Genomic DNA, 13411 nt, shown 5'->3' on the forward strand with positions numbered 1-13411 from the left:
CCATCATATATATGATGTATTGAATGCTGAGAACGCGTGGTGATAATTTAAAAACAGCCAAAAAGGGAAAAATAGGAGTAAGAGAGGTGTTGTCTTTCATAAACATTAATGTAATCTAAAAGCTTCAACCCTAAGGGCACTTTAATATCCTATACTCTTATATTGTATACAACTTTTCTGTTGGAGTGAGTTCATGAGTCTAAAAGTCTAAAAAAAAAATAAGATCTATCTTGTTTTAAAAATGTTACCTATGGGGGCCAAAGGATCATTATTGCGTTCATTTTCATCAATAACAGTTCTGGGAGTGTCATTATCTTTGTCTGATACTCCACTATCTGTATCTTCCTAGAAAGATAGATAGATAGATAGATAGGTAGATCTATAGATAGATAGATAGATAGATAGATAGATAGATAGATAGATAGATAGATAGATAGATAGATAGATAGATAGATAGATAGATAGATAGATAGATAGACAGATAGATAGATAGATAGATAGATAGATAGATAGATAGATAGATAGATAGATAGATAGATAGATAGATAGATAGATAGATAGATAGATAGATAGATAGATAGATAGATAGATAGATAGATAGATAGATAGATAGATAGATAGATAGATAGATAGATAGATAGATAGATAGATAGATAGATAGATAGATAGATAGATAGATAGATATATAGATAGATAGATAGATAGATAGATAGATATGTAGATAGATAGATAGATAGATAGATAGATAGATAGATAGATAGATAGACAGATAGATAGATAGATAGATAGATAGATAGATAGATAGATAGATAGACAGACAGATAGATAGATAGACAGATAGATAGATAGATAGATAGGTAGATAGATAGATAGATAGATAGATAGATAGATAGATAGATAGATAGACAGATAGATAGATAGATAGATAGATAGATAGATAGATAGATAGATAGATAGATAGATAGACAGATAGATAGATAGACAGATAGATAGATAGATAGATAGATAGATAGATAGATAGATAGATAGATAGATAGATAGATAGATAGATAGATAGATAGATAGATAGATAGATAGATAGATAGATAGATAGATAGATAGATAGATAGATAGATAGATAGATAGATAGATAGATAGATAGATAGATAGATAGATAGATAGATAGATAGATAGATAGATAGATAGATAGATAGATAGATAGATAGATAGATAGATAGATAGATAGATAGATAGATAGATAGATAGATAGATAGATAGATAGATAAATAGACTGGATTTATAGTTAGAGTATTCATATTTCTAGTGGTATAATATCCTTTTGTAAATAAAAAGATTCATAGAAAATATGATCATATTTTGCCCTCTTTTTACTCAAATAGAGTAAGGAAAGAGACAGAATTGACCATATAGGGAGATGTATGTATAATAAAAAAAAACAATTAATAGACAAAATTAGACAAAATCTAAGTAATAGGAAAGAATTCAACAGTCCTGCCTGAACCTAACCTATCCTTCTAGAACCTAACCTGTCCTTTTTTAACCTAACCTAACATTCTGGAACCTTACTATTCCTGTTATAATATTAACTGTTCTGCCGTAATTTAACCTGTCCTGCTCAAATCTATCCTGTCTTTTTATTGATATTACTATTTCCTGTCCAAGGACGGAATTCAAAATAATACTTTCAATTCTTAAAATTTAAATTCTCAAAAACCTTTTCTCTGATTTTCTATTTAAATTCTATTTCTAGATTTGTAATGCATAGACAAATCAAAAGATTTTATCATATAAATTGAGGGGAAAATTGATTATCTATATATCAAAGTAGCTTGATGCCTGTCCGTCCTTTAAGATCTCGGTAACCACTGAACCGATCGGATTCTACTCTTCGGGGAATATACCTACTGGTCCTGTGGTAGTTTTAGGCTATTTTCTTGAGGGTGGAACACCCCTAACATCCCCCCCCAAAAAAAATCCTCTCCCTAATTTTTTTTTTACAAATTTAGCGAATTCGCCATTTATTTGCGAAAATTTGCAATTCATTCGCATTTTCTTCCGCTGGGTAGGTAATAAATTTGCGATTCATTTGCATTTTTTTCCGCTGAGTAGGTAATAGAAGATGTAATTATACCTCTTGGGGAAAAGCCCCTAGAGGCTAGGAGCGAAGCAGCTAGTGTTCTATAAAAGAATAGCTTTGAAATGAAGGTATTAGCCCATGAAAAGCTTAAAATATATTTTTTAGCAACATTTTGTTTTTTTTATGATTATTTCATCAAACAACACCACCTAGAAGATAAATAGCAGACAAAGAGTAGTTAATTGAGAAAGTCAACACTCAAAGCAAAACTCTGAAAAATATTGATAAAATTTTTAGCATACGATAAATACTGAATATAGCATTTATTAGATCTCATACCTAGCTAAATGTAAAAGGAAACTTATAATTTTATTAGATGAAAGTTATTACGTTTTAAAAGCAATCAACACAGGAATAGGTATAACCTTCAATAAAAATCAATAAAAAAAACTAAATAGGGTACAGATAAAGAACTATAGGAGGCCTCCAAAAATTTATGAAAACATGAATCCTTGTCAAATTTATTTATTGGTTCAACATATTCATGAAGTAAACATAAAATACATTAGAAATACCCTTGAAAGCTTTTTTTTAGATAATTAAGAGAATAAAAAAAGATATATGAAGGGATTTAAAATAAATAATTCTTAAATTAAAGTAAAGTGACATAAAAAATAATGCTTCTTATATATTTACAATGACAATTATGTCCTTGTTTGGTGTCAAATAAAATCGTGTTAATAACACTTAACAGTCGGGCCCATTGCCGCACCTTTATCTCAGCTTCTATTGAAAATGAATTTCCGACTATAAGTGAGACAATATCATTTTTCACCTCCTTCACCTTTTATTCAACAACCTTTGTTTTAGGTACTTTTTTACTTAAAAATTTCAAAAGGCTGTCATTTTCTTATTTTTAAAGCTAGAAAAAATTTTTTTCAGAAAATGTTCATATTAATGTAAATTTTATATTGAAAATATCAAAACATAAATTTCGGCGGCCGCACCTGTACTTGGCAGTTGCCAGCCGCCGCAGTCGTCAGTCGGCGGAAAACCGGCAGCGGATCTTTATGAAATTTTAATACGGTATGTAGACATGGAAGGAAAGCTTAAGTTTGAAATTTGAAGTCTCTAAGTTAAAAATTGCGGTCAGAGGATGCTTTTAAAATTTTTTGGATACCTAAAATAAAAAGCTTTGTTTAAGTCAAAAAAATATTTTTGCTCTTTACCTGGATGACCCTGTTGGGTTTGCTGGCATCCTGTGCCCGCCAGGATAGAGATATTCAAAAAATCCCAACTCTCAGTTATGTGTCATACCCATACTTAGGAAGTCACTATGGCCCTCTATCTTTCACACACAGAAAATGAGATAGAAAAACTGAAGGGGAGAGCGTTCTACGTTAATTCTTTATCTAAATAATACATTTAAAAAGGTACAAAAAGTAATCATTATTCTTACAAACTTTATTGTCACAAAGTAATGTTATTATTTGTTTTCCTTAAGATAGTATACCTTTTAACATATAATCCATCTCATGTTTCAGTTGGTAACTAAACTCACAACTTTATACTTTTAGAGTACAATTTTCAAATTTACACATAGAAAGGACAAGATATTCTTTTGATTTAGGTACGATGATAGAACAATTGACAATGAATTAAAATTTTTATTTCTGAAATAACAGGGAGGAAAGGGGACATTGGATAATAATGAAACAAAAATCAACTTCAAACTTATAGAGAAAAAAGTTGAGGCCGCCTGTATGCCTCTAATTAACCCTGTTTTGGTGCTTTGAACGAACGGATTGAACAGGTTGAAACATCCTGTTGATTTTAAAAGGTTAAAACGTAGAATTATTTGCAGCTCGGGTGTGGCTTTCGCTCAGTTGCCATCCACTGATTATTTTAGTATGAAATTTAATTATTGATAGTCAAAAAAAATATTTGTTGGAATCCTTATCCATTCCTATTTTATAAATTGTCGTTCAAAGGTTTATTTCTATTTGTTCTGTAAGACAAATACATTGAAAATTGATTAAATATGTATTACTCCCATTTCAAATAAACAAGGAAATACATTTTTACAAGGACAATAATTTACATAAGTAGCACAGCATTCGAAAACATAGATTGGATGAAAACTTTAAAGTCAAGAAAATAGTTTCCAGTATGGCTTCGAAACCGATTAATACCTGCTGGATTAGAACAGGTTCTAAGCAATGTTTGGTATGTTTTTTTTTTATTTTAACATCCGCGGAAAGCTTTCTATAATACAATGCGATAAATAATTATTACAAATGATTTGGGTAGAAATATTTATATGAAGAAAAACAATTCTACATTCATCTTCTGTCTAATCAAAAATGACAAACTCAAACAATATTATTTCATATTTCATTATATCTAATTTGTAAATAATCAAACAAACAGCTAAATTTAATTTAATTTTTAATAACATAATGTAATCAGCATAAAATACCTTAATCTCTAATAGATTTTATTAAAGCTTAAAAATTTTTTCAGAAAACAAACATGGTCAAACTAGCCAGTGTTGAATTAGCTACTTTATCCTGCAATCATGGTTTATATAACCAAGACCCCATGTAAATATTTTGCGTGTTGCAAACTAATTAAACAGTTTTAGATAATTAAATTAGGATAAAATGATCATTAAATTTGACAAAAAAAATATTATCGATATCTTGGTGCATAAATTATTTTTTGTGTAAGGCTACTATAATTGGTTATAAAATTCCTACAGTCTAACTTTTTGGCTGGTAGTCACTTGAATAAAACACAGCACCTCTAAGTCATTTCTCTATCTCAGTCTCACTTCGAATTCCCATACATAACAATTACGCAATTTACATATTCCTACTTGCCATAATTAAATGGAAATATTTCATGCAACTTTGTTCTTTGGGTCACTTGGTGAAGGTAAAATGGTTTCATATTTTGTACTGTATATCCAACTAATCAAAAGTCCATCTTAATGATGGTTTTTAACTTTCATGTGTATGATTTTTTGCTTCTCTGTATACTTTTTACTAATCGATATATAATTACTTGGATGATGCACCAGATTTTCATGTACTCTGATAAAGTGAACCTCACAGTTAGCTAAAATAACGATACTCCCATCCACTACCTCCCCTTCTACTAAATTAAAAAGAAGTGAGGTTCATATTAGCAACCCAAATTGGCGACAAATTTTCCCCTGTCATAATATCCACGTATTCAATATCCATTATTCCATATTTCTGATATCTTTCAAGTAATTCTAAGGAATGATATGTTAGGGTTATAGAGCACTGTATATAGTAACCAATTTAATTTAACCATAAAATTCAAGCAAACGAATATAAACTTAATTTCATTATGTTTCTTGGAATCTAATTTCCATAGTAAACTATATGGCCCAATTTAAACTTTGGCTACGAATAGTTTTTGTAAGGATTATAATTCTATCTTGCATAAAAAGATAAAAATTTGCTGGGGATAGCATTAAATTTATCTATTATTGCCTTATCTCTTGAGATTCCTGGCAGTAGTAAAAACAAACATATTTCTATAATTTTCTTATATATTTATATAAGATTTTACGTTTTTTTCTAATCAAAAATATGATTAAGAGTAATTTTTTGAAGCATGTAAACACTTAAGCGTAAGTATGAGGTATTTATGTTAGAGAAAACAAAGCATAATGTCAATGACGTAAAAAAATTTCAACATTGATTGAAAATGGAAATGATGAAAAAAAATTGAACCCTTTGATTCCATTTTTTTATTTGTTGTGTGTGAAAGATAGAGGGCTGCAATTAGGTGAATTTGTATATGTAATAAAACACAAAAATGTGAATTGGAAGGTTTAAAATTTTATTATTATTACAGGCTGCCAGCAAACCTTACAGGGTCATCCAGGTACAGGACAATTTAACGATAATTTTCGTTGTTAATGTTGTTGCTTACTTTATTTCTTACCAGTCTAGGTAATCCATTGCAGTAAATTGGCAATAAAGTTACACAAGTATTATTGACAGGACAGGGAAATGTTGCCTGACAATGATTATTAGGTCCAAAGCATCGCATTGATATTATAAGTAAAATCAGAAGGATGGAGGGGGGGGGGGGATTTCAACGCCCTCTCCCCCCAACCGTTAAGGGTTAAGATTTAAAACTATACTATTGCTGCTTAATTGAGAACAGCAACATGAAGTTTTAAAAAGAATATTGTAGAATTATATAAACTGTAAATAAGAAGAGCCGTGTATCTTGAATAGGAGAAGATAATATCCCAACTGGGTGACTAGGACGTGCATATTAAGCGAATTAAATAGTAGCTTCTCTACTAACATGGCCGACAGAAAAACATAATTAACTGGAAGTGTTGCTCTGTATTTCTTTGTTTCCCTACTTACGGATTTAACTGTCTTTGTTTTACAAATAATTGTCCGTAAAAATTTGCTACATATAGCAAAAAGTCATTGAACTTTGAGTATTTCCATTATGCTACCAAAACCTTGCGGAAAAAAAAATAATTTTATTGAAATCAGGGGTAGGTCAATATAAAGATAAATCAATAAGCAGTAAAAATATGTTTTTCTCGTATTCATTCAAATCCGGTGGATAGGAACTGGTTCTCATCCATACGAAAAAAACATGTCTAGCATCGTATCATATCCAGCTGAAAGCCGTTTATAATACGATGCGAGAAATAACTATTATTCTTTACTAAAATATTGTTGTACCAGAACTTTTTAAAGTTCATTTCTTTTTGTTTCTGTTAATAATTTAATAGTTATTTATTGCATCTTATAGACAACTTTCCGCGGATAGCAGAAGTAAAAAATGTTGGATTAATTCCTCTTTTTAGTTGACCCAAGAGGGTCAAGGATTCTGGCCAACTAAACTGATTTTATGAACACAATGTTATTGTTTGAGGAAAATTGTTTTTAATATGTTACGTTACATTATTTTTCCGTATGGCTCAGAACAAGTTAAGTTCTAAAACAGCAAATATTAATCAAATATGAAGCTATAATTCAGATATGAATGCTATACATATAATTTTCTAATTATAAAATATATGTTTTGTAAAAACATTCTGTAATCTTTTTATTTTTGTTAAAAGTTTTATGCATTTATTGACAAAATGTCAAATTCTTTTTAAGTTCTTAAGCTAAATTATTGAGCTTTTATAATTTGATGTTTTTTCTACCTGAAAGTTTGGTCTATGGAAAGAAAACGAAGTAACGGGCTTCATCGTATTTTTACAGTAGCTTTTCTCCTATTTTTAGCCCCTATAGGGCCTATTTCCAACCATGCGGGACAATCATTAACATTTATCTAACCTAACCTAAAATAACATATCAAAGCTACTGTGAAAATATGACGCTACTTCGTTTTCTTTTCATGATCCGAAAGTTTTAGTGCTCTGTACATGATCTTTTTTTTATTGTTATTGTATTTCAAACTAGCGCCTACACCCCCCTTGAAGCCTCTAGGGGCACTTAATGTAGTAGGGGGATAATATTTCAATTTGAGTTTAAAAAAGAAAAGTAAAAAATATTTTTTTTTGTGTGTGGAGGGTTTTTTTTGGGGGGGAGGGTGGTGATACCCTCCCCCAAAATAGTTAAAAACCTTTCCTGCACCTATAAGAAGCTTCACTGTTAAGGAGAATCTTATCAGTTTAGCGGTAAGCGAGATCCTTCGCTACATACAAAAAAAGCTTACTACTTTATACAATAGGATATCATAATGCCCACTTACTACTGACAACCAATCTATTCGATATCTTAAAACCAACGATATATAAATAATAATGTGCCATTGAATTAACACCTATCAGACAAAGAATCTAGTGTGGAAATCCTTACTTTTCATATAGTTATCTACTAAAGCATTTTTATTATCCCCTCAAAAGTTTCAAATGAAGAATTTGACATATTGGCAAGGAAAATTAAAAATATATACAACAATTAAAAAGAAAATTCCTTTTATTGTGTAGAGTAAAACACAATGAGTAAATTTTATCCTAAAATATAAAGTAGTACGATGTGTTTTAGTGTGTATCCCCTCCCTTCGCCTCAAAAATACTTACCTAAACAAGAGGCTACAAAGAAGTCACTGATAAATTATAGATAAAAAAAAGTTTTCTTTAGGTAAACAGTGCTGACTTTTTATTTTTGTAAAAATAAAAACAGGTTAATAAAAAATTTGAATGAAAAATGACTTGCACTCAGGTTTATGATTTTGTCAACTCATAAATAGCCAACAGTTGAATACTTCACAACTTTTCCAAAACTACTTAAAAATTGAAGGTTTCAAATTTCACTTTAATAATCGACTTAACTAACTAAAATATTCACGCGGGAAGGGGACATAAGTTTAATACACTAGCACCCAAAGTTTTATTATAACGTGTTCTTATTTGTTGGGTTAACAACTTCAGGAACATTTATTGAATTTTGATTGGTTGGTTCATAAAGTTTAGTATTTAAATGCTTCAATCACTAATTTTGCTCTACAAAACGGGTAATTTTGTGTATCTCATTGGGGATGGACATCAATTTATTTTCTTAAATTGGTTCATAAAGTTTAGTATTTAAATGCTTCAACCACTAATTTTGCTCTACAAAACGGGTAATTTTGTGTATCTCATTGGGGATGGACATCAATTTATTTTCTTATCCCTTTATATCACTTTAAAAATAAGTTAACTATCATTGAGCAGAGGCAAAATTTGGTGGAAAACTTTAGACTTTAAAAAATAATTTGATTTTGCTAAAAAAGATGCCTCTAAAAATGCTTAAAGAATTGTTGTGAAAAAGTTAAGAATAAATAAAGGACATATGAAAATGGCTGTTTTTACATTCAGAAGTTTTTATTGTTCTAGGTTCATTATTAGTATATAAAGAACCTGATAAGTTAAATGATTTTAGGTCAAGAAAAAGACCTCGCTGTGGCTACCAAGTTACTTAGGAAAAACAATTCTGTGGCACAGGGAAAACAAAATTTTAATATAGAATAAGCTTAAGTTTAAAATTTAAGGTCTCCAAGTTGTGCCCTCATAAAAAGTTTTATAGAAAGTTAGAGGATCATGTCCTTACCTGGAACCTGAAGTATTAGATTGAATAAGAATGTCAAAAACTATTTTGTCAATTTTTATACTTAGTTTGAAAAGTAATGAAATATTGAATTACCTATAAAAAAGCAAATTAAAAACAAAGATGACAACATCCATAAATAGCAAAACACAGATATATAAAAAGATTTAGCAGAAAAAGTAAGTTAAATAGTAGATACTAAAGCATTTATTCTTTAATCATAGTGATCTTTACAAAACATTTCTGAATTTTAGCTTTAACAGAAGCCAAGGAAATACGGTTTTCCTTAAGAAATTGCTCTCAACGCATTTCTGACAGAAAGACAGACGAACATAGGACGTTATCCTCTTAGAAATTTTTTTTCAATTTTGTACACCCCCCCCCCCCCCCCCCGACTACCGACGACCAACTATTTTAGGTTAGGTTAGGTTTTAGGCTAGGGAGCTGAGCGCTGCGGCCAGAGTTCATAGTTCGCTGTCGGGGGGGGGGGGGCCGGGGGGTGGCCGGGGGGGGGGGGGGGGGTACTCAAATTTTCAATATTGAAAAAACAATTTCTAAGAGGATAATACCGAACATAGTGAAATATAGAGAATCTTAGCTACTAAAAAGGGTTACAGTGTTATTTTCCATAATAATGACAAAACTAATGATACTAAGAATTCAGTAAAAGTTTATAATAATTGTTAACAAATTGATTTGTAATTTGTAAACTAGGCCAAACTTTTAGTAAAACCTTGTTAATGTCCCAACGGTATCATAAGTCTGGGAAAATTCCTATAATTGTTTATAATCAAATATTAACAATTCAAGTTAAGCATAGCAAGTGATGTGATTCTCGTAATATTAGCTTGATGAAACCATCCCTGACTAGACAGAATGTAACCTATATTATATTCAAAATAAAAACAATTCGTTGCAACTTATTTACAACTCATAGATAGCAGGGATCTTCAGGGATAAGACAATAGATGATAAATTGATGTACATCCCCAATTGTGAAAATCAAAATTATCCCTTCTTTAGTTCAAAATTAGTCATTGAAAAGATTGGGCACTTCTATTTTGGAACCAACATGTACCAGAAGTTTGATCAGCTAAAAATGGATTTCCTATTCGAGCCCTAGTTTCGTAAAGTGTACAGCAGATAACCCAATTATTGCAGACCCTATTTTCAGCGACTTCGGTCAAAAGGAAAAGCGATTTAATATATAAACGATTTATACATTATACAATATACATTCAAAAATTTAAATTTTTGATTTTTTAAAGTTTGAAGCTTTTTAGCTAGTAGCAAATATTGAGATAGGACGCGGAAGCTACGCACACTTTCGGAAACTAAAATTCAGTACATCAGAAGTTTTTAGAAAGGATAACTTGAATTAATAGGTAGATGAATGATTATACTCTTTTACTAAGTTACTTAAAAGATTATTAAACTTTAAAATGTTCTGGTAAAAGAATAAAGGGCGTATAAATAGATTTATAGAAACAAAAATAGATAGATACACAGAAACAAAATCTATTGATGAAATTGTCATAATGATAGATAAGTAGATAGATAGATAAAGAACAGAAGAAGGAAGATATAAGATATGTTGATAAATAGATAACCTGATTCATGGATGATATTTCTGGTTTTAGTTTACTGGGGGAGGTAGAAAGATAAATAGATTAATAAAATAGATAAAAAGATAGATAGATAACCTGAATTATAGATAATATTTCCGGGTCTGATTTACTGGGGGAGATGGAAATATAAATAGATAGATGAATAGATAGATAAACAGATAGATAGGTATTAAAGTAGATAAGAAAACAGTTAGATAGATAGATGGATAGGTAGATAAATAGATAGATAACCTGATTCCTAGAAAATATATCCGGGTCTGGTTTACTGAGGGGAGATGGAAAGATAAATAGATAGATGAATAGATAGATAAACAGATAGATAGATATTAAAATAGATAAGAAAACAGATAAATAGATAGATGGATAGATAGATAAATATATAGATAACCTGATTCATAGATAATATTTCCGGGTCTGGTTTACTGGGGGGAGATGGAAAGATAAATAGATAGATGAATAGTTAGATAAAATAGATATAAAAAAAAGAAAGATAGAGAACCTGATTCATGGATAATATTTCCGGGTCTAGTTTACTTAGGGGAGATGGAAAGATAAATAGATAGATAAATAGTTAGATAAAATAGATATAAAAATAGAAAGATAGATAACCTGATTCATGGATAATATTTCCGGGTCTAGTTTACTTAGGGGAGATGGAAAGATAAATAGACAGATAAATAGTTAGATAAAATAGATATAAAAAATAGATAGATAGATAACCTGATTCATGGATAATATTTCTGGGTCTGGTTTACTGCGGGAGATGGAAAGATAAATAGATAGATAAATAGTTAGATAAAATAGATATAAAAATAGAAAGATAGATAACCTGATTCATGGATAATATTTCCGGGTCTGGTTTACTGGGGGGAGATGGAAAAGTTAAGCTCTCAACACTTGGCTTTCTCTCTATTCCATTCACCTTAATCGTTTACAAAATTTATAGAATACATGCTTTATATTACAAGCGGCTATGCCCCTAGAGGCCTCTAAGGTCACTTGAGTTGGGGAGGGGAATTCGACTCAACCCCGATTTTAGTTTTAGTTATAAAAAGAAAAAGTAAAAAAATAGTTTTTTGGGTGGGAGGGATAATTTTTTCCAGGGGCGACTCCTCTGGGTGAAGGGAGGTCGTTACCCTCATAAAGTAGAAACTATATCGGCTAGGCGGTTAGCGAGATTCTTCAGTACACACAGACAGACAGAAAGACAAAGATCCTGTTACTTTTATATAAGGATAATTTTACGATGAATCCCTCTAAATGGCTAGCGAGCACAGAACCGCGCCCCCTTTTTCAGTAATTAAATTAAAAATTGGGGAGGGGGGGGATTATTTCTTATATCTGTTGTGGGGCATCTACCTGAGGTGCCCAAACCCTTTCGTGGATTAATTGATTGAAAGACACTACCTGTTGCTCTTGAACTGGAGTTTCTGCCATTTCTCTACACAGACCAGATAACAGGACAAGCATATAATAACAAACACAAGCTGCTTGTCTGTCTGTTTGTCTGCTTGTTAAGAGAGAATAACAAGGACAAACTTTTATCAGCTGTTGGTAGCTTGAAACCGATAACGTATATTCTAAAAATTTGAATTTTATTATTAGCAAAACTTTACTATAATAATTAAATCTCAGTCATTTGGTCAGATAGAGACACTTAATGCGTGATACTTATTTACTAAGTATATTTGCGCTAACTTTTATTTAATGAAATCTTCCAATTTTTAACCTGTACAAAACGGCCTGCTTAATTGCTTCAAGATCCATGTCAGATCTATATAGGAAATAAATGTCTATAAACGAGCTCAAGTTTTCCAAGGAATATTCGTTAAAAACTTATAGTGCTCCAATAATCCATAATAAACTCTCATTGCCCAGAACGATAAGACCCATTATTTCACTTTATTAAAAATAAATTCATTTCTTTATTTCATGTTGCTATTTACATTATAATGAAGTATTTAATTTCTAATCATAAAAAAGAAAATTTAAATTTATGATATAATAAATTTAAGAAAACTCTGTTTTAAAAGAATTCGATTGTGGCGACACTTTGTGTGTTCAAATATTGAACTAAAATTGTAATCATATAATAAACCCTTTGGTGATGGTAATGTAAAGAAAAAAATATAATTTAAAAGATCTTTTTAAGATCATTTAAATTATTAAATATTTACTTCCGTTTAAATAGTAATGCCGGGTGAGGAAAATAGATTTATTGAGAAATATAAATGCATATAGAAAACTAGCCAATAGGGAGATAGTTATATCGAGCCAACTCTAGTCCTATCATATACATATGTATAGTAATAAGTTTTTTGTCTTAAGCTAACGATTTGAAGTTTTCAACTTGTGAAACTTATAATATCCTGCTTCACAAAAAAATGTTGACGGATCGGTCCTAAGCTATCAAAGATTTTACTTGACCCACAGCTAGAGCTACAACATCGATCTAACAAGCATTTGAATCATCCTTATATAAAAGTAACAGGTTGTTTGTGTGTGTGCGTCTGTCTGTCTGTTCCGAAGGATCTCGTTAACCAATGAACCGATACGGTTCTTTTTTTACAGTGTAATTTCTCATGGGTACTGGGAGGGTA

The 13411-nt window shown here is 30.5% G+C and overlaps 1 protein-coding gene across 1 annotated transcript in view; it reads right to left on the reverse strand.

The window, feature by feature from the left end:
• LOC145330743 (uncharacterized) overlaps positions 1-13411 on the reverse strand; it is a 43412-nt gene that overhangs the window by 29169 nt on the left and 832 nt on the right. The window contains exons 2-4 of the mRNA XM_080175407.1: positions 12219-12391; positions 11641-11733; positions 249-345 (exon numbers count right to left, since the gene is read on the reverse strand). Of these exons, the coding sequence (XP_080031533.1) occupies positions 249-345; positions 11641-11733; positions 12219-12281 (253 nt within the window). The 5' untranslated portion in view covers positions 12282-12391. The remainder of the gene's footprint in view (positions 1-248; positions 346-11640; positions 11734-12218; positions 12392-13411) is intronic.

This window comes from Acartia tonsa, chromosome 10 (assembly GCF_053477335.1).
Source record: "Acartia tonsa isolate MP-2025a chromosome 10, ASM5347733v1, whole genome shotgun sequence".
Classification (NCBI taxonomy): domain Eukaryota; kingdom Metazoa; phylum Arthropoda; class Copepoda; order Calanoida; family Acartiidae; genus Acartia; species Acartia tonsa.